This window comes from Oculina patagonica, chromosome 2 (assembly GCF_052425735.1).
Source record: "Oculina patagonica isolate OP01 chromosome 2, crgOcupat, whole genome shotgun sequence".
Lineage (NCBI taxonomy): Eukaryota > Metazoa > Cnidaria > Anthozoa > Scleractinia > Oculinidae > Oculina > Oculina patagonica.
In genome coordinates this window covers 8739992-8762138 of record NC_135759.1, presented here as the reverse complement: position 1 = coordinate 8762138, position 22147 = coordinate 8739992, and the positions used below count along the sequence as shown (strand labels likewise).

Genomic DNA, 22147 nt, shown 5'->3' with positions numbered 1-22147 from the left:
TAATCTTATATACTAATAATGGAAAGAAACGATTTTTAAAATTATTTTTAGCAAGATTTAGGGCCTATTACCAATCGCCCGCTCCCCCGTCCGCGGCCCCCCTGCCCCCCCCTCCGCGTCCCGGCGCCGGGTCGGCGCCAGGGTGCCGCTGCCGCCCCCGATTCCATGATCAGGCCTTAAGAAGCTTAACGTTTATTTATATAAGCCAACAGTTAAGTGTCAATTGAACATTTAAGTGTCAATATGACAGACCTTACAAAAAAATTGCGCGTAAAGTCAAAGCGTAATAAAACACAGATGTCACTGGCAATAGAACAAACAACAGGAATAACGCCCCTACTCCCCAAAACAATAGCAACTGCTACACTAGAGGACCGGAATAGAATTGCAAGCTTGTGAGACCCCCTGCCCTATCTATTCGTTTCTCTTGCCGGCTGGGCCCGGGCTCTGGCCGGTCCAGTCCTGTCTGGCTCCTTCTCGGTGCGTCATTGTGGTGGGGCGCGGGCGTTCCCCCATCCTCTTGTCCCGCTCCCGCCGCGGGGGGACTGGACGTTGCTAGAGGGGTCTAGAAGAGTACCATTTTATTAAGCATACTAAACTTTCCCCTCATCTACTTTTATAATGGACATTGTAGAGTTGTTCCCCTTCGAAAACAGGATTAAACCCAAAGTTTTATTAAAAAAACAAAGTATTTGCCACTTTTGTTACCAATATAATATATTTAATACAACAAACATACATTATACTGCTGGTTTATTAAAGCTATGCACAATTTACATAAGTCTTATATACATTGTCTGGATCATTTATTCATTTTAAATTTACTTTTCAATTCGTTTCTACTCCAGCATTCTCACTATACATTTTACTTTTAGAAACGTGATAATACTAAAAAAAATCTTTCTTTCCTGAGCAATCGGAATTTTTAATACACTTGCGAATACTCAAGGGGTCCAAACATAAAATTTGAGGATGAGTCAACGTTTCTTTTGTTTAGTGGCGACCATTTTGAATTTGAAATACGCGGTCAGCTGACGCGAGGTCTGGAACCGAAACATGACGAGTCTGGGCACTAGCGAGTTTCGCAGAGATTCGGAGCACTTTTCAGAAGGTTTCTCGGTTCCAGGTTTTGAATCGCTCAGATCTCTATCGTCTATTTAAGTTTCAAAATGGCTGCCAATAAAAAGACACCTCGATTCCTCCTTTAATTTGATGTGGGAGCCCCCTGTGCTAATGCGCGATCTGAAGCACTGTACAAAAGTAAAATAAGTGGGCCATTCACGGTTACTCATAAATTTAGTCCGGCTTCTAGTAACGTGGCTACAGGACATGAATGAGCTTTAAACTTTTTGTTGTTTTTGCCTGAAGTTGATCAACCTCGCATACAGCTGGGTCCATAAACAATGAAAAATTAATCTACGATATTTGCCTATGCGAAACTCGCGCTGAGATGCATAAATATATATAACGTACAGATTAAGGTTTGAAGCTCAAAGAATTTTCAAAACCTTTCCGTGGTAACAGCAGCCATCAAATTAAAGGTCATTACTTTTCTAAGATCTCTTGCGGCGTATGAGTTTTCTTCTCTGTTAGAATATTATTTTATACTAACCGACTCTGACGGTAAATATTTAATGCTTTCATGCTACTATGGCCGGAATAACCCACGAGCCACTTGTATTTTCTTCGTATACACACGAGCCTTTAGGCGAGTGTGTATACCAAAAAAATACAAGTGACGAGTGGGATATTCCGGCCATAGTATACCACGAGAATGTGTTGTGTAACTAACTATTTTATTATTATACCATGCCATAGAAAATACGCTTACTAAATTTCGTCGAGAATAAGAACGCAGCGCACGATGGGAAGGTTGGGTTGTATTTTCTATGCCATGGTATAAATATTATTTAAGTGCAAAAACCAACTAAGTGTATCATCAACTCCCAAAGTAAATAAACTTAGTAACCGTAGTACTTAATATAGACGAAACAATTGAGCTTATGTACAATGAAGAACAGCATTTGAAACAATGGCTGACCAATTATCAAAATAACGAACACCATAGCGGATGAGAACGGACCCTGAATCCTGTTCACAAAGCGAGGAAGCTCAGGCATATGACGATCAACAACTGCAACGTAATACAAAACAACGACAAGGACATACGCTAAAGTAAAAACGTATGAATAAACAAAATGCAACAACCTTATCGGTGCAAAGCTAAATACTGCGTCAGCCATCATGAAGGCGTTGAATGAGAGGTACATCGCAAGAACTAAGGCGTCAAGTTTTTCTTCTAGAATCAGATAGCAGAAGGTCACGACCAAAATGCTGTTTGCAGCTATGGTTTGCAAAAGCCACACAACTTTATGGTAACATGGAAGATTGTCAGCTTCGCGGTGGTCACCAGGGTGCGACTCCCCACCTTCGCTCGCAGCCCATAGCAGCTCTGATTCACTCTCGCCATGGTGGTCTTCGCCCCACTGACCGCTTTCAGGTCTTTGTTCATGTTTGGTTTTTTCGTCATCCTCGCTGCTGTTGTTCTCTCTGTACGTTTTTATCGTGTCGTAAATGAGGAGTAGCGTTGCCAGGGTGAAATAAAAGCAAACCGCAGTGATACTCCAGTTATCAAACTGGACCAGCCACAGATAACTGGGGGTATAGAACACACTTTCCACTGTGAAGATCACACAACATGACGTCACCACCAGACGGTAGATGATAAACAGTGCCGGCGGAAACCACTGAAAAGAAATTGATGACGAAATAAATAAATAAACAATGTAATTTGTGATGATGCAGAATTGGCATAAATTTTTTTTTGGGGGGGGGGGGGGGGGGAAAAAAAGAAAAAAAAAAATAAAAAAAAAAAAATAATTTTTGATAGATAAAAAAAAAAAATATAGAAAAAAATAAGAAAATTAAAAATAAAAATAAAGAGAGCGACCGAAGGGGGAAGAGATATATTTAGGAGTTATTTAAGTGAAAAAAAAAAAAAAAAAGAAGGGAACCCTTTTTTATTTTTATAAAAAAGGGAAACAATTATAAAAAAAAAAAAAAAAGGATAATTTTTTTGAAAAAAAAAGAAAAAAAAAAAGGGAAGGGGGTAAGACTTGGGGGGGGACCCCCCCCGAAAAAATTTTTTTTAATTCCCCCCCCCCCGGGGGGGGGGGGGGGGGGGGGATGGAAAAGGTCATCCTTCGTCGCGCACCTATTCTCAAATGAGCTACGTCACAAAGGGCGCCATATTTTCCAAGTTTATCGTCAGGGGAAACCAGTAAGATCTAGCAGACCGTTTCGGTAAATATCTGTTTTGAAGACCTCAGATTAAAGTGCGTTGAAAAACTGGAGATTTCTTTAGCTCAAACTTTCGTGACATGGGGAAAGTAATGCCTGCTATTTTCGGAAAGAAAAAATGTCGTTCTGGGCACGAAAAAAGGCCAGCTTCGATTTTCGAGAAGGCAACAGCGGCTCGTAATTCGGGTAATAATATTTCGTTCCCTAAATTAAAATTCTCTGAAGATCCACTTTTCTTAGCGTTTAAAAATAAGGCTTTAAAACGCACAAAAAGGACACTTTTAACGTAAGATGTCGTTCCGACATCTATGGTAAAATTTTCTCGTTGCTTTGGTGCCCCTGTATCGTTCGTTCTTCTTAATTTTCCTTAGTCGTAACCATTCTTGTTTATGTTTAAATTGGTTTATTACTATTATTTATCAATAAAAACAGGACCTCCTGATGAAAAATTGTGAAGGAATTCAGACCTCAATATTAAATTGTCGCTATTCTTTGAGCTCCCACGAACCAAAAAAATGCGTGCGTATAAGAATATTTTTTTCTCTTGTACCGGAAACGGAAAAGGTACTAAACACGAGAGAGAAAGCTATGCTTTCAAAATCTCAGATTTTTCAATTACTGCACAGGAATAGACTTTTAAGGCAACATCTTAACTCCAATATTAAAATAAGGGCTCCCTGGACGAAGGGCTGCGTCAAAATGTCCGCTACTGGAAAAGGCTCCTAAAGCTAAGAAACCTTTATTTTAATATATTACATGGAGTCAACGTTTAGTGTAGAAATGGTTAAAAGGCCTAAAAATTTATTTTCTGGTATTTAGGCACATGGAAATGGGAATGAAAGTTTTCGATCCTTGAAAGGAATAGAACTTTGATACAAAATACAGTAGAACCCCGGTAACTCGATCTCAGATAACTCGAAAAACCCCGCTAAATCGAACTAACTTCCATTTCCCTTTGACCTACTTTTCAGTCATTTTTACTCGGTTAACACGAAAACCCCGCTAAATCGAACTGTTTCCCTTCAGAGTTCGAGTTACCGGGGTTCAACTGTACTTCTTTAGCGTGTATAAGAAGAAGAAGTTCTCACGTAAAGATTTTTGGACATTCGTCGATCTAATGGGATGCCGTTGTACAACGTCAATAAATTTAATGCTATAAAATACGAGATAACTGGAACATCGCAGATAACGTAACAGTGAAAGGAGAAAAGGCAATGGTCTAAAAGACTAGTTGTGCAATAAGCAACATAGCATGTTTACTGTTAATTTCCAACACCTAAATTAAACGTCTGCTTAAGTCTTATTTACATCGAGTTGGTCTCTTAGACACTTCAGTAAGCTACTTACCGGTGATTCTGAAAACAGCTCGGCATTTGGAAACTTCAGTGACAAGCTGTGGATACGAAACTCCTCGGAGAATACGGCTTTTAACCACTTTTTGAAGTTCAACATTTTGAGCCAATTTTTGGCGCTTTAACAGAGCAGAGCAATGAAGCGTAAATGGCGTTATGCAGATTCGAGAGGAAAGTGTATAAAAGGGCGCGCTTGGTAAAATTAATAATAACGTTCAACGGTGAACGCCTCAGTGACCTTAACACAAAACGAGACAAGAAATCGCAAACAGAATATTTAATTAGGCCTGTTTGTGATGGAATTGGAGATAGAATGGTTCCATGCCAGTGGGGCTTATGACTTAAGTTGAAACTTGTAAACAAGTTTTTCGTGCTCAACAAAGGAAAATAAAACGTGCAGGCACTTGTAAGGGTGAAAAAGCGTACTCTTCTTTTGCCTTAATAAAGCTCCCAGCTGTTTTTAAATACCCTTGAAATACCCAAGCTTGACTGAGCATTCAATTCTTATTGTTTTCGCTTGAGATATAAGTTATGCGTTCCCGCCTAAAAGTGAATTATGCAGATCTGCTATCCACTTAGCCATTTCTCTGTACAATCCGGCATCTCGCTGACGTTTGAAGACCCTTGTCGAAGTAATTATGGGTCGTTGCTGTAAAGCGCTTGGCGATGAATGTAGCATAAGAAGGCTGGGATTGCGATATCATGACTCCAGAGCTTTCACCGATGCCCCGGTAAGTGAGTTATCAACCACAGCCTTGCTAAAAGGCATGTAGATAAATGCGTTGCATTGTTTTGAGCTCGCGCGCCCAACATAGAAGACTCCGCAAAACATACTAAAGCGCTAAGAATTATAACGGTTCAGTAATTCCCTTGTGCCGAAATTCCGGAAAGCTATGTTGCAGTAACTTTTCGTACAAGTAATAGGAGTTTTTGCCCTGTTTTTGAAGGAATGTTTCATGACATGGCTTCCATTTAAATTCTTGTACCCCCTGCCATTGTCCTTAGTTGTCGAACTTTCGTTGAGGCAAAGAAATCGATTTAAAATTACGAAGTTAACTTTAACCGGTTAGGCTAGACAAAAATAGCAAGGAAATTGTCTGAGAATAACAGTTAAAGTAAACAAACTGAATATGTTTTCGTGTTTTACGGCTGGCATAAGTTTTGGCTTTTAGAAAACTCGGGGGATTTGCATACATAATAATAATTAAGGATATAATTTTAATTGCGTGGAAAAAAGCAGCAAAAGAGATAATAAATTAATAAAACTGCAATAATCTGATATGGAATATAGCTTTCTGTCAAACATTTAGTGCTCTAGAGGAGAAATAGGAACAGATTTTGTGACAGAAGATTAATGTTTTGAATGCAAAAAGCGCGCTAATTTTATTCAGTTATATAGTTAACTTGATGGTTGAGTACTCATAAAGAATAGATGTCAGTTTATGCCTCACTTAACCTCTTGAATATACGCTTTCCCTTTGTTAACGAAGATTGAAGTCTGAACAATGAAAGAGTTTAAAGAGCTTATCCGCAAGTTATGCTTCTAGGCTTTTGTACTTTGCTGCTTTTTCGGCTTGCCGCCGGCTTGTGGCTCCCTGTCGTGGCTCCCCCCGTCCCGTGCGTGCGTCTTCGTGTGTGTCCCGCTGTCCGGGCCCCTCTGCGTGGCTCGCGCTGGGGCGGCTGTGGGGCAGTGGGGGGGCGCCCTTTCTCTGATGATTCGTGCGCAAATTCCACGAAATTACTGTGTGGGTGTTTAAAGGAACTGTGTCACGGCTGAGTTTAGTTTATTTCAGTAAATTTTGCCAAATACTCACTATGAAACTTAGTGTTTGCGAACAAATTACTTTTAGGGATATGAATGGACAAAATCTAGCTTAATAACAACCAAATATGCAAATATGTCTTACGGACATAATAACTAGTTTAAGTTACAAACAACCCAGACTTAGGCCCGGGCTAAACGTCGAACTTCACATGAGTCGAACCTAATCGGCAAATGAGCAAAGCCTATTGTTTTTGGTCATTTGCATTAGGTTCGACTCATGTCTGAAGTTCGAAGTTTGGCCGGGGCCTTGAAGTTTGAAAACTGTTCAGCCTTACGGTATTTCAAACACTTAAAATCTTCTTCACTTTTGGCCATCCGTACCTTCTTCTGTATTTGCTGTGTTATTGAAATGTTCCTTCACTGTTCTATGTGGCTATTTTTAAATTTCAATTCTATTCTTTTTTTGGAATTTGTAAGGAAATTAACGAAATGTTTTAAAATGGGTTATTTCAATCTCGAGTATATTATTTCGGGTTTACAGTACTTCAACTAAACCACTTTCTTGTCGAGGTTATTAACAAGAAGAGCTGTTTTCCTACAATAACATATACTTTTTTTTACTTAAAACAGGGCCTCCCAAGACCACTGTTCGCTGTTCTCCGCTTCTTGTACGCCGCACTAGCAATCGGTGACCTGGTCTGGATTGGCCTGGACCAACCGAGAGGAGACTGGATCATTCACCTGGGGAACTGGAGCCGAGCAGTGACAGCGTTGTATTTTCTGATTGGTTCACTGACCGCATTCCATCGCTCAATGTGCGGATCAAAGGAAAGCGACCAGTACGATAGAATCGTTCAAGACGGGGGTGATCCAGGGGATTCTAATTCCTGTGGATTAAGACCCGGCGAAAAAGATGACAGCCTGCCTTCAAGTGCGAACCGTCTCTCATGGCATCACGAAGTTCTATGGGTCTTGCACACCCTCGCGGCAGACAGTTCCTTTGTCTGCATGATCGCTTATTTCACATTCTTCTTTGAAGTGCGTTACACGTGGCTAGGGCTCCTGGACATCCCAAGACACGTTCTTTATCTTGTCCTGATGATTGTCGACACACTGGCCAGTCACATCCCCGTGAGGCTTCTACACGTCATGTACGCCTACATATTCGGTGCCGCGTACGTTGTCTTCACCATTGTGTTCATCTTAACGGAAGTGAAGATCGATCTAAGTTTAAATCCCATTGTGTATCCCTCGCTGGAGTCTGGTGACGAACCTCTGCTTTACACAGCTTACCTATCAATATTCTTGATCGCTGGTTTCCCTGTAGCACAGATCTTTTTCTTTCTCATGTATAAACTCAGAGCTTCGATTATTTCGAGGTGATTTGACATTCGCACCTTTTCGAACACGTTAATGAATTTGAGTTTGAGGCTCTTGTCATAAATTACAATTATAAAGACACAACTATTTAGTCATAAAACGTTGCATTAAGAAAGAAAGTGATAAGCTAGTTACAGACAAAATCAGTTATGCTGCGTCGGACATTCAGAATCGAAAGCTCGAAAGGTCAGCTTTAAAAATTCTCCACGGCGGTTAAAGACTGGTCAAGATTGCGTGTGATTGGTCGGTAACGTTAATCAAAATCAAAATAGCCGTGAGGAGTAAATAGGCCAATAGGCCATTTCCGAGTTACCCTTTGCCTCTGTTTCAAAACGAGTCTACGTGCGAAACCATTCATACTGTATTCATTGAGTTTGATTTGCATGAAAATGGACCTGTAGGTGAAAAATAGTTTCATATAGTTTTGCACGTGGACTCGTTTTGAAACAGAGGCAAAGGGTCACACGGAAATGGCCTATTACTTGACTTCAAACCGTCCAACAAACCTTGTAAACCTTAAGTTTTCTAACCCGCAAATCTGGGTTTGAACTAGTTTTTCCCGTAGCTGTCCAAAACAAGAATGCCACGAATTAATTAAATAAATTACTACTAGGTCTTTCTAATGTCGGTTTTTATACAAACGACAAATTTATTTAATAGGCAAGTCAGTCAAGCTATAAGCTAGCAAATCTTATACACAATAATATTGAATCATGTTTGCATTAAAACTTTTTGGTATAAATGAAAGTGTATAAGTGGAGTGTTAGACATGTACAAATAACTTGTTACTACACAAATACCGCTTGGTGCGATTTTTGTCGTTGTATTAAAAAAAAAAAAAAAAAAAAAAAAAATAATTTTTTTTTTTTTTTTTTTTTTTTTTCCCTTTTAATAAAGGGGGATTTTAATAATTATTTTTTTTTTTTTTTCCTCTTTTCCTTTTTACCGTCCGGCCCTTATAAAAAAAAAAAAAAAAAAATTTTTTTTTTCCCAACAATTATATATAAAAAAAAAAAAAAAAAAAAAAAAAAAAAAAAAAATTTTTTTTTTAAAAAAATATACAAAAAAAAAAAAAAAAATTTTCTTTTTTGTACGTCGCGTTTATTTTTTTTATTTTTAAATGTTACCCCCTCTCTCGCATTAATTTCCTTTATTGAGAAGTACTGTTTCCTTCAATTCGCGTTAATTTAAGTCGCGTTAATTTCAAATACCTTAATTAACACAAGCGTTAATTTCCTGTAATAAGGTAATTGCTTAGCGGTAGAATAAATTCTGAACGAAAAATAGAATGAAAAAAAAATAAGCCTACAAAAAAGGTGCAAAAAGGTTTTCCTTGAATTGTTCTAATTAGTTCTATTCCGCCCTTCCTTCCTCCAGTGTAGGGTATAGGACCTTAAGATCCAGGACGGGACGGCTAGGACGGCTACCGGAAGTAAGTTTAGACAACCAGGCATGCGCACGAGAACTCTCGACTCATCTCCCTGCCGTCCTCGTCTCGTCGAGGACGGCATTTGCGCGTCGTATCGAAAACGTGAGTATTTACGCTTAACTCCCCATTCTCTCCCCTGCCCTTTCTTCTCTTGCTGGCTTGGCCGGCGGGGGATCTGGGGCTGGTTTGTCTTTTTTGGCTGTGTGCGTCCTCCCTGTCTCGTCCTCTCGTCCTGTCTGCTGGTCCGTGTCCCCGCCCCTCCTCCCCGCTGGGGCGTGCCTGGTTTTAACATGACGTTACGCGAGAGAATTTTGAGGCTCCCCAGGGGTTTCATGGAACAAAGGAACGTGGCCATTAACTTTTGGGAACACGATAATAAAAGGAAAATAAAACTAGGAACACGGGAACAAAGGCATACTTTTAGGGAACAGGGAACACAACGTAAATATTGTTGGGAACAAGGCAACATAGACCCCCCTGGGAGGCCCTCAATTTTCGACATGAAACTCGATTTGTGAAAAATGCTTCAAAGCTATAATTTGAACAACAGTCCCCTCTCCCTGGTTTACAAGCAAACAGTTATACTTACATTGATGAAAACCACCGATAAGTTTGTACAGTAGAATATATCGATCGAGGGTTTGTTTTTCGAACCCTCCATTTCTCGAAATTTCCGATAACTCGAACCTAAAGTCGTTTCCCTTCCCTTAGTCGAACACTGAAATTTACCCCCCCCCCCCCCCCATTTCTCGAGCCAATTTTCGTTACCCTTGCATGTTCGATAAATCGAGACTCCACTGTATCCCTGTTACAAATCCACAGGTGCTCAAAGGGGAGATGGAGGCTTGTTCCAATAATGGATACGGAATAAGGAGGGGTGGGGGGGTGGGGGATTTTGGGTCTTTATATAGGTCTGGAGCCTCCCCTTAGATAACCCACTGGGCTTGCTGCCGTCTCTCTCTCTCTCTCTCTGTCTCCCACCCCCAAACCAAGAACACTTAATCTGCATCCTCGCACGAGATAATACGTATTCATTAATTGAAGTTCGATCGTTTAATTTCCTATTTTTTTTTTACACTTTTTCTCAAACATCTTACTAACACGAGTCAAGTCTTCTATAACTCAAATATTTCTAAAATATTATACCCACATATGCACTTCACTTTAGTTACTAAAACAATGATAAACAAATGAACAATATTTAGTTTTAATTTCAAACATAACCATACTACAACATTGAAGTAGCATTAGTTTTTGAAAACTGTTCAAAGCATTATATTTTTTCACTTGGATGCACTATTTCAGGTAAAGTTTCCAAGCAAAAAAAGCAAAATTTAATATTTTCTTCCTCTCAGTTTTCTATCTATAACAAGATTCTAAAGAAAAAAAAGGTTCTTAGGCAGCCCTATTTTCCACCAAATTGGACCATGAAAAAAATCAATTATAAATTTTGTCCAACAGCAAAATTTTTGTGCCATCATGCATTTGATTAGGATCCTCATTGTAACTGAATAGTTATTCATTCTTTATTTTCCAAAAGACAATTTCCCAACAGATGGTTGTTTTTGTTGAGTTTTGCCATCAATATGGTTACCGGTAGCAGTGACCAGGCTTTCCTTTTTACCAACTTTCTTCTTCAAATTTTGTTATAGATACGATTCAATGGTAACAGAACTTTATGGTCCAACACAGTCTAACAAACTTGGCTGGGTTGTTCAAAAGCCGATTAGCACTAACCCAAGATTGAAAAGTGATTGAGGTTTTAATTTCTCTTGTATAAAAGTGTTCTTTCATTGCTAATGTTAGTGGAGTTGGAGATAGGTTGATGCCAAAACTTAAGGGGAGAAAATATAAATAGAAAACCTTACTGACATGCTTTAAAACTGAAATCAAATTTCACGCTAATCCTGGATTAGTTTAATTCTGCTTTGAGCATGGCCCTTGACTCTTGCTAAGCTGTTGTTTGATTTTGTTATTAACTTGGTACATGACCTTCAGACCAAATTGGACTTCACTCAGTCCAATCTCCTTCCCAGAGCCTCTGTTCCTCTTGACCAAAGGTTAGGAAATTCAACGGCTCTGGGCTAATCGAAAAGCGGAACCAGGTAATCCTGCTTCTGGTTTGATTGTCCGTGTGTGCCGGAGATAGTGGTGAAAGTAAGAAGTATTCAAGATTCGGTTGCCTTTGTGGCAGTCTTTCAGATAAGCCCAGAGGTCCTGATCTCTGGCGCAGACCAGAAGGATCGTGGCCTCTGGGAACGAGATTGCACTCCGTCTTGTTACCATCTCTATAAATTTGTATACGCCAGCCTACGTTAATAATTAACCGCAAAAATATATCTAACCTTAAACATTCATAAATGATAGCAATGCAAAGTACAGAGTTTTGTTAGTATTATTCATAAATTTTTACAAGTGCTAATGACATGCTACTGTTAAATTCATGAAAACCTCCCCAAGAAGTCCACAGTTTTGTATTAGTAACAACTGTCATCAACACTTGAACATGCTACAAACTAAACAAGAATTCACTGACTTGGATTGCTTATAAATATCTTGACCTGTTAGAAACTGATCTTGAAGAGTCAAAGAAAATTGATTGTGTACAATATTTAATGTATAAAAACTCTACGCTTCCATTTCAGTGTGGTCACTTGCTAAGTTCATTTGAGAGCCAGTCAAGTCCTTCATAAAGGCCTGTTCCTTGAGTCGCACATGCAGCTTGCACATACCACTAAAGAAAAAATAAAAAAAAAAAAATAAATATGTTAAGGTCGCGGGGGACACCTTAGGCTCATCATTATGCATTTATTTAAAGCGCATGCACGAAGTACAACGACTGGCATCAACAACTTTACGAGATATTTATGACTGGACAAAAATATGGGCGCGTGCGCGTGATTTGTAAAAAATCCCTGTTTCTTTGATATTTTAACCAATTTAAAACAACACTTAGCGATATACGTTCATATAGTTTGTAGGAAGTCTTTGAGCTTATTTTCATCTAATTTTGAATATTTCTGCAACTCAGAGTAATCACAAAAATATTCGGCATAAACAATCGTGTCCTGTTTAAAAACGCATTGTTCTCACCATAAAAGCGTGGAATATAATTACCATAATTGCATCTCTCCTTGGCAAAATGATCGTATTTAGGTCGGGACACCTTCGGAAAACTCAAAGTTTGGACTTTTCCGACAATTTTTGTGGCAGAGAATACAGCACGGATACAGAACTTTATGACTTGCCATTGCAGATAGGTAAACTATGAATACTGAAGTGTGTCATAACAGAAGCGGAATTTTAAAAGAGCGCTTTTAGAAAGAGGTAGAAGACATTAAATTCAAATTTGCGCACTTAAACCGCCGTAACTTGCTGGCAAACTTTAAATTAAAAAATCCGCTTCTGTTATGACACTCTAGAGGTATTGACTGATTAGTTTTTGACAAGATCACAGTGTGCAGTCTCCTACTCGTTCCGCAAACTCTGCCACAAAATCATGTTTTTCCCAATTTGGCACTCACGAGGCTATAACATCGCCGCTAAAAACAGTCTATCAAATAAAAGACGACATTCACATTCTTTCATCATTTCTTTGTGTCTCTGTAAAATTTGAGCATAATCGCACCCATAACAGCTGAGAAATAAGCGTTTTAAAAGATGCAGGTCAAGCAAAATTTCCCTTCATGAATTTATTTATGCTGTAGGTATCCCCCGCGACCTTAACAGTTGCACAAGCACAAAACCTATCTGCAAGCACTCTCTGTTTGCATGGACTGTGTTGTGTCATTTACTGTGATTGGCTCTCACAGATTAACAATCACAGTTTGTTCAATTTGTCTTGAGCTTACAATAACTTTGTCCCCTTACTGACACCAGCTAGAAGGGCCAACAAGTTGAGGAACAAAGGTAAGCCTCAAACCAAGCAGCCCATACTGCCAGTTTCTGTGGCATTAAGCAGCTAGGAATATTTTACTCCCCCTGGATGGGATGCCAGTCCATCGCTGGGTACCCCCCAACATTATAACACGTCTGGTACCCATTTATACACCTGGGTGGAGAGAGGCAGTGAGAGTTTAGTGTCTTGCTGAAGAACACAACACAGTGACCACGGCCAGGGCTAGAACCCGGACCACTAGGCCACCAAGCCTCCCAAAGGGATAAACATTGATGGAATTGAATTGTCTCTGTTGTACCCAGAACTTGTGTGTACCATGTGCTACCTACATTTACCATGCCAGTCGCCTCAGTCGGGCCGTGTTTTCGCCCCCCTCCCGTCGCTCCTGTTTCTCTTGTGCGTTTCTCTGCCCGCTGCCCTCCTCCCCCCCTCTCTCGCGCCCCGCCGCCTGAGTATCCTCTAGCCTGTGTGGCAGCCATTAAAAGAGGAGCAGGAGGGAGAGCAGGAGGGAGGAAAAGGGAGAGGGAAAAAGGAAGGGGTTCCCTCCCTTCTCCTGTTCACACTGCCCCCCCCTCCCCCCCCCCTCCCCTCTTTATGCCTGCCACAAAGGCTACCTATCCTCCTCCCTGTATTGAACACGCTCATACTCAAATATTCCAAGGTAATGGTCAGAGACTAAAAGCCACCTTCACAGGACGGATGTTTTTTTATTTACATGTACATTGTGACACAAAAATTCCCCACCAAAGCCCCATGCACAAACATGGATATATTGCATTTAGCACAACAGCCCTGCTAGTACTATCATAGTTAATAGAGGGAAATGGTTTTAACCCCAGCAAACATGAATGGAGCAAACAAAGAGGCCAAGATTCAGGTTGGAAGGTCCATGACAGTGCACTGTATCTATGGTACTATAAAGCCTGTGCAAATCAAAAATGTCTCACCTGTCTGCCTCTAATTTCATGAAGTCCTATCTTGTCTGTTATTTCTCCGACTGAGAAGGCATTCGGTAAGTCCTGCTTGTTTGCAAACACCAGTAAATGAGCATTGGTGAGTTCCTCTTCTTGAAGCTGTAGGTTGCAAAATAATTAATATATGTCAGTCATAGTGAAATGCCTTTGAAACAAAAAATTAATAGATTTTTGAACCACATCCCGGAAAAAGTAAGTACCATACACCTATTGCTATTGTTAACAACATGAATTAACCCCCCCCCCCCCCCCAAAAAAAAAAAAAAAAAAAAAAAAAAAAAAAAAAAAAAAAAAAAAAAATCCCCCCCAAAATTTTTTTTATTTTTTAAAAAATATTAAAAAAAAAAAAAAATTTTTTTTTTTTTTTTTATAAAAAAAAAAATTTTTTTTTTTAAAAAAAAAAAAAAATAAAAAAAGCCCCCCCCCCAAAAAGGGCCCCCCCCGAAAAAGCGCCCACTCTCAAGGTCCAAAAATTTAATAAGTGCCCAGGGCGCTTAATCAAATAAATACGGTAATTACCATTTTTTGCAGCTCATCTTTTGCTTCTGCTATTCTTTCTCTGTCATTGCTGTCTACAACAAAGATCAGACCCTAAAAAGAAAAAAAAGAAAAAAAGTTTTATTAGTACTTAGCTAAGTACATGTAGCATGGTAACCGTTGTGTGAAAACTGAGGATCCCTTTCATGCACAAATATATGCAAACATGCGCGAAAATCAAAAGGATACAAAAAACAACAGCAATTAGCGTGACCTTTGCACATTGAGATGTTTCAAACTAACAGTAACATTGCAAAGCACTGCAAATGCTATTTTTCTTTTTCTGTACACTTCAGTTATTGATTACATATTAGAGATCTTTATTCCCTTTTTTAAGGAAGTATAACTCATTCATGAATGAATATGAACAAAGTTTAGTATTAAGTCATTGAATCAAACTGTCATGTTTCAAGCAACACAAAATTTTATAATGGCATGCAACTTTATTTTGAACAGTTTAAAGCAGCATTTGTGATAGTTTCAATGAAAGCAAAAGAATATATTAAGCTGTACAGGTAAGTGACAAAATGAATAACAAAGGCAAAACAAGTCGATGAAAAAATTTTTTTTTCAAGACATGTTGGCAAAACTGCCCCAACACGTTGAGTGCTTTTTGTCAGTGCATTTAAAATGTGTGTGATGGTTTGCTTATCTCTTTGGTACTGTATGCAGTGTCATGAGTTGCCTGGAAGCTCATACCTGCGTGTTTGTGAAGTAGTGTCTCCACAGTGGACGGATTTTGTCTTGGCCGCCAACATCCCAAACGGTAAAGGAAATATTCTTGTATTCAACTGTCTCCACATTGAAGCCTTTAGAAAAAGGATTGAATTTTGTTAAAAAAGGAAAAAATATACAAAAATCGAAAAGCAAATTATTCATAGTTACAACTACAACAAGTTGTTAATTTGTAGAGTTACATACATGTACACTGTATTTAAAAGTACATATACATGCATCTGAAATGAACACACTTGTCTTTTTCCATGTCACCCTCCTTGTTTAAAGGGACAGTGACACAGCTGAGCTAAGTTTGAGGTTTGCAAAGAAATAACTTCTATGGATCCAAATGACAAAAATCAGAGCTTCTTTACAACCAAATGTGTCTCACGGGCGTTATAATTTAAAGTTAGACACAAACAAGATTTTTTCTTTGTCCCACGCTCGTGTCATGAATAATTGAATAATTTCTTCACTATTTATCACCGAGCTTGAAATTTACCATCTTTATTATTTACTACACATTTGATGATTTCGACATTGCTGATGCTAGCAGTATGCAGGACGCGTGTCATATATCGACCTAGTAAATGGCGCAGCTCACAACGAGTCTCTCGTAGCTCAGTTGGTTAGAGCGCCCAACCGGTATCTGGGAGGCCATGTGTTCGATTCCCGTCGGGGACTCAGATTTTTTCTTTTTTTTTTTCTTTGTCCCACGCTTGTGTCATGTTGAATAATTTCTTCACTATTTATCACTGAGCTTGAAATTTACCATCTTTATTATTTACTACATAAGATTAACCCATTGTCTCCCCTGCTGGTCGTATCCGGCCGCACGAAAACCACCCCCCAAATTCCCGTGCCGGCCTCAACCGGCCGTAAAAACCACGTGTTGACAAACCCCCTTTCCCTCCCACTCCGAGCTTTTTTGGTTCTCCTATTGTTCTAAAGATAATAAGGGCAAATAAACCAATCAGAATCCGTTTTCTGCGCATATTTTTAGAGATTTCTAGGGGTCCTAGAAAGGAGGTTTTTCGCCCTTGTGCGTTGAAAATGTACAAAAAAAGCATGGCGCCCAGGGTTCTCCTTATCAGGCGGTAACCGGTAAAATTTACCGCTTGTAACACGACTCTCTACCGCCTAGAACCGCTTAGAAGTCTTGAAAATTCAACAGGTAAATAACGAAGTATTTAAACGCCACTCGTTTCACCTTCGTAGTCATGATCGAAAATATAAAATAACAGATTGAAAATAAACAGTGACAAATGCAATATTCATTTACGAACTTGTGCTAGTATTCAACAATCTTTATTTCCCCTTTATACCTATCGAAGAAAGAGCAAGTTTTGCTGGTCTTTCTCACTTCTCGGCAAGTGCACATCTATTGTTGCACAGTTTCCACGATCGATTCCACAATAAGGCGGGAGCAATCCTTGTGTCCTTTCACTTTGTCCGTTGAAAATGAAAACACAACCACAAAGGCAAAAATAATTTCAGAAGTGAGAGATATTACTTACATATAATAGTTTAGTTTTCAAAAACATGCAAAATGCAGAAAATAGTTGATAGTTGCTTAGTTGACCGTAGCAGACACGTGGTGAAGACAAAGGCAGCTTTCGTTGTCAAATTCTTCTCATTAAGTTCGTAAGTATTTAAAGCGAAATCCAGACGACAGCTTAAAAGAAGCATTCAGAATACAACTTTTCAACAACGCCGTTGTGACAGCTGAGTATTCGAAGCAAAGAAAAAAAGAGCCGCAGCGATTTGTAGCAAAGACGAAACAGGACCCTCGATTCTTCAAGTAGTACGTCATGTAAGCGGCCTCAAATGTATTCCCTTAAAACAACGGAGGGTAATTTTATGCAATTTTTCTTAGGCTGTATAGCAGGCAAAAGAGGTCTGTAAGGCCAGAATAAAGTTGTCATGAAATAAAATTCGACCAGCATTTGGACAACATTCTGCTCCATGTAGGTAAACTAGAAAACGGCTGGGATTTACCGGAATTTCCTTACCGGTTTAAAAAGTTTTCTTACCTGCTGTGCTGTAAACTAAGGAGAATCCTGGGCGCCTCGCGGGACGTATTTACAAACTTCTAGAGTCTTGTTTTCCGTTCTGGACACAGAAACTTCTTTTTTAAGCTTAATTATATAGCTGTCAGTAAATCCTATATTGTCAGCGCAGCTATTTTTCCTTAATTTCTGAGAACTGTCCAATTTGGGATTAAATTTGGATAGTTTCGAATAGGACTTTCAGGTAAAATGTACAAACTGTCCAATTTAAGAAAAATTGGACAGTTTTGTCTCAGCCAATCAAATCGAAGGAAAAGCGACATGTGACGGATATCAGCCAATTAGCATTAAGCATAGCGTCAGCCCGGTAAACTTGTCGCATTGTTAGTCGACAATGGCGGAATTTTTAAGGCAAGTTTGCTACATTTTTCCATTCCTTTTGAGCTTTCCAGCAATAGCAACAACAAAGAGAAATTTTTTACGTTGTCAGAGGAGGAGCTAGCTACACTAAGAAGCAAAAACTAAGAGCAAAACGCCTCTAATAGTACAAAACTTGGGTGAACGTAAGTGCAGCGAAGGGAAGCAAGAAATCTGTCAGATATTCATCGCCACGAGCTGGATGCAATTCTTTGTCGTTTATGCTGAAATTCGAAAAGAAAACACGGCCATGAAGTTTGAACAAAATAGTGGAAAGGAGTATGTCAGATTCAAGAAGTTGTAAAGCTCTTCGGACACTTTGTTTACGACTTTCGTTGATTGATGCAGTGTTTTCACTCACTTTGTAGCAAGCTTCGCAAACTCAGGTGAATAAAATTGCACTGTTTTGTTTAATTTTTATTCGTGAAGACAATGCTTTGAGTGAGTTGCATGTGCTGTGTTATGCCTACTATTGTTGACTGTTTTTCCCGCTCTGGACATATAAAAAAGTTTATTATTTACGCTGGATTGACTAACTAAAAGCTATATAATTAATATGTAACCGGACTACATGCTTGTCCAATTTGGAAATAATTAGATTCAAAAAATTCCTCTGACAGCCAAATTGGACTCGGCCTACGGCCTCGTCCAATTTTGGCTGCCCTCGGAATTTTTTTCATCAAATTATTTCCAAATTGGACAGCATGTAGTCCAATTACGTATACAAATATGGAATGAAGAAACATGGATCGATTTTAAAGTGGATCTAAAATGGAAACTAATGGATAACAGAGTGCTTAAACTGCTTTGGTGAAGAAATTTTCCTTTCCTTCGGCGGCCAAGATTACCTCGTGTCATGGCGCTTCTAAAGTGTTTTGACTACAATTCACGGCCTTGATCACGGTTTAATGCAGCTTCTCAAGGCTTCAGAAAGCAAAATGGTAATGTACAATAATTGCTTCGAACTTGAAAGGAATTTTTAGGAAGATCGGTAAAGTGCTCGATTGTAAAATTGCCTTCCAAAGCCGTCGCACTGAAATAAAACACTTTCACTTCAGCTGGAATATTTAATTTGAACATGGTGCATGCGAAATATCACGGCTTGCTTTATTTCACAACATGATTCGCAAATAATTTTATCGCTTCCAATTACCACTTTTCTGCACCAGGATAATACTTCATAGCTGTTAAATTAATGCCAGCAACAATTTTACATAACATTTGCCAACATTTTACCAGAGTTTTTTGAGATTGCTTTATATTTTGTTCAAAGATTTTGTGTTTTTGTGAGTTTTTAAAATGACGCGCGGAAGTGAATTTTTTTTCGCTGCCTTCAAGTTTGGTTTGGGGTCAAGTTATTAAGGTTGAAAAACATTTTAAGTCATAAATTAGTCTTTTAACATGTCTAGCTGTATTAAAAGTTTACTTCCGAAACAAATTATTTGTCTGAATTTAATGCGCATACATGTATGGTTTATTTTTTCCACTCGCACGTCTGTGTTAAATGCTATAAAAGAGCCGGGAATTTGGGGGTGGGTGCGCGTGATGTAAAACCTTCGGGAGTCAATGGGTTAAGGTAACTTTGAAAACTGCTCAGCCCAACAATATTTAAAAAAAAAAACATAAAATTATCGCAATCTGTTTCAGTCTTTGTTGCTTATGGCCATCCATACCTTTTTTTGTATTTGGTGTGTAACTGAAATGTTTCTTCACTGTTTTAAGAGGTTATTTTTATATTTCACCGAATTTGGTGGCCATTTTCTATTCCTACATTTAGCTAAAATCCGTGAAACGGTCGCTTTAAAAATAGTACATGTATCCGACATGAACACATATACTTTTTTCCATGTCACCCCCTTGTTTAAATCTAAATTTATATTTCATTTATCTCTATTGTCAATTCACCTTTCACTTCATGTACTTACCAATTGTCGGAATGGTAGTGACTATTTCTCCCAGTTTAAGTTTGTATAAAATTGTAGTTTTACCAGCGGCATCAAGGCCAACTGTAAAATTCAACGAGAAAATTTAATTAGTTTCTGTACGTATAGATGTACATACATGTAAAGATGTATGCTGTACATGTACAGTGTATCTTATGTGATGTTTAGATTTAACATAGCATGTTTTAATCAAGAATAGCTACAAAACAAAAATGGATATGTCATGGAGAGTGTTTTCCATCAGACATATCAGGAATGGCTGCGAAATGGTTAATTAAGCTTAGCATCTGAATCAACAGGCATACTTTGGTTAATTTGGGTTGGTCCAAATTCAAATTAGTCGGCCCATGAAAAGTTCGGTGTCTGTACCGGGCCTCCTATCCACACTAGCATAAATGTTGTTTATTTTGACAAATTGTCTGCCATCACCAACACTTTACAAGTGCGGATGGTTTGTCGCGACCCGACAAATTTTGGCGAAGTGGACAAATTTTCAAACACAATGCCAACAAAATTTGTCCCGGCTAAACAAAAGGACAAAATTGACAAAATATACAAAAACGTGTTATACTTGTCAGTCATTTGTCATGCAGCCATCAGCAATTGCATTAGCCGGGAGTTGTGAAACTGAATTTTTTTTTTCGTTATGAATTTAGGACTCAAACTACTCTTGTACTTTTATTAGCCGGCCGTTTCTGTAAGGCCTAAAGCTGCAGGATGTTGGAAAGTTTCTTTACTAATAACACGCGCTTGAAGGCGGCTTGACCTTCAAGCAGACAGCTGAGCGGACCCCGGACGGATTCGCAATTTCTGAAGAACCAATGCTGAATTGTCACAATCCTCACAAACAATAAACAAATGAACGACACTAGTAACTTTTTCTTTGATTTGAAAGCTGAAAAGCATGGCCGACTGCAAAGCAAGGACGCGCAAGAGCTGTCAGATTTGATAAGTTTGTAATTAAAGCATCATTAGTTTGAGTGCGGATACAAGTTATCTGACAAAAAAAATTGTTGCGACAAAATGTGTTCTTTAGTTTTGCCACAGATAATTCCAATTTTGTCTGCTAGTGCGGAAAGGCCCTAAGTTACTGGTTATTCCTACATGTATGAGAGTTACTTTAACTAACAAGACATGAAAAGAAAAAAACATGACATAAACATAGAGCTTTATACTACATGGCCCCTGATCGATGTGCAAGTTGCCATTCTTTCTACTTGATCCTAAACTGATCCAAGTTTTGACAAAAAAAGAAAATATCATTTATTCAAAACTTGTTGCCCAAGCTAACACTGTAATCTTTCATACAGTGTATTCAATACAATCATACCCATTTCATATTGACTAAAATTACATATTATGATGTGGAAAATACTCTAAAGTAATACACTTAAAAAAGAAATTCTTTCTCTCAACTTATCCGTTTATGCTACGAGTACAGGATTAAACAGTCGAGCCTTGATTTAACAAAAAGCCGGTGATCAAACGAAGTAAAATGCGTGGACTAACCAGATTCCACTAGAGTAACTTCATAAACTAGTTCAGAAAAATATGAAAGATTTCAAGCAAATTTAGAGCAACCTTACCCATTAGTATTCTCATTTGTTTCTTGCCAAAGAGCCGGGTGAATAAACCTGATATGGTGAGCCCCATGATCGCGTTAAAATCGCCAAATTATTACAGCAAAGATCTCTTTATTTTCGCGTGGAAGCAGTGACAAGAACTAGGCCACGTCAAGAGTTCTCGTGCGCTTGCGTAACCAGCGAATTCCCGCTCTTCCCCAGGCTCTAACGTACAAATCCAAGATGGTGGCCTTCCTGCGCCATTTTGCCCGGCTATGGGAAAGTCAAAACAATGATTAGATTATATTGAGTCTTTATTGTAGATACAGTAACAGCCCAGTTTGAATAAATCAGAGATTTAAGAAAAAGTTCTTGCCTACGGTTGGCACAAACAGTGAATATTTTCTGGGTATGTGGTTATGAGTGATGGGGGCGGGGGGGGGGGGGGGGGGTCTGAGTATCCCGCAATGACCCGCATCCCATCAAATTTGGCCTAAATATCCCGTATCCCGTTAATTTTCCCCAAAATATCCCGTATCCCTACAATTTTTTACCTAAATATCCCGTATCCCGATAACCCTAAATAGGGCCTTTAGCAAACTAAGAAAAGAATGAATTTTTCAGTGTAAAAAAATTGCAATTTACAGTCAGTGCAATAAAAATACACAGCGGCAAGTTTTAGTTTAAAACAATGTGCGAAAATAAAGAAAAAAAACAACAACTCGAAAATGGACGACATCAAGGCACATGAAACATTGCGCTTGGCTACAAAATCATGTTGAATTATGAATTCAATACCACTGATTACATTTGAGGACAAAGAAGTCTTTATATTAACGAAATATGAAGGGTGGATTTATTTGC

General features: G+C 38.8%; 3 protein-coding genes across 3 annotated transcripts; 1 reads left to right on the top strand and 2 right to left on the bottom strand.

Moving 5' to 3' along the window:
* Positions 1-754: 754 nt before the first annotated feature.
* On the bottom strand, positions 755-4799 carry LOC144641769 (uncharacterized). The gene is made up of 2 exons (XM_078500796.1): positions 4648-4799; positions 755-2747 (listed from the first exon to the last, which is right to left on the bottom strand). Exons 1-2 carry the CDS (start codon positions 4750-4752, stop codon positions 1962-1964), a joined length of 891 nt encoding a protein of 296 aa, XP_078356922.1. The 5' UTR covers positions 4753-4799; the 3' UTR covers positions 755-1961.
* Positions 4800-5240: 441 nt separating this feature from the next.
* On the top strand, positions 5241-9122 carry LOC144641768 (uncharacterized). Its single transcript, XM_078500795.1, has 3 exons — positions 5241-5383; positions 7048-8620; positions 9044-9122. Exons 1-2 carry the CDS (start codon positions 5291-5293, stop codon positions 7798-7800), a joined length of 846 nt encoding a protein of 281 aa, XP_078356921.1. The 5' UTR covers positions 5241-5290; the 3' UTR covers positions 7801-8620; positions 9044-9122.
* Positions 9123-10256: 1134 nt separating this feature from the next.
* Positions 10257-21465, bottom strand: LOC144642972 (ADP-ribosylation factor 4). Its single transcript, XM_078502094.1, has 6 exons — positions 21308-21465; positions 19704-19784; positions 15335-15444; positions 14618-14689; positions 14072-14197; positions 10257-11960 (listed from the first exon to the last, which is right to left on the bottom strand). Exons 1-6 carry the CDS (start codon positions 21372-21374, stop codon positions 11877-11879), a joined length of 540 nt encoding a protein of 179 aa, XP_078358220.1. The 5' UTR covers positions 21375-21465; the 3' UTR covers positions 10257-11876.
* Positions 21466-22147: the final 682 nt, after the last annotated feature.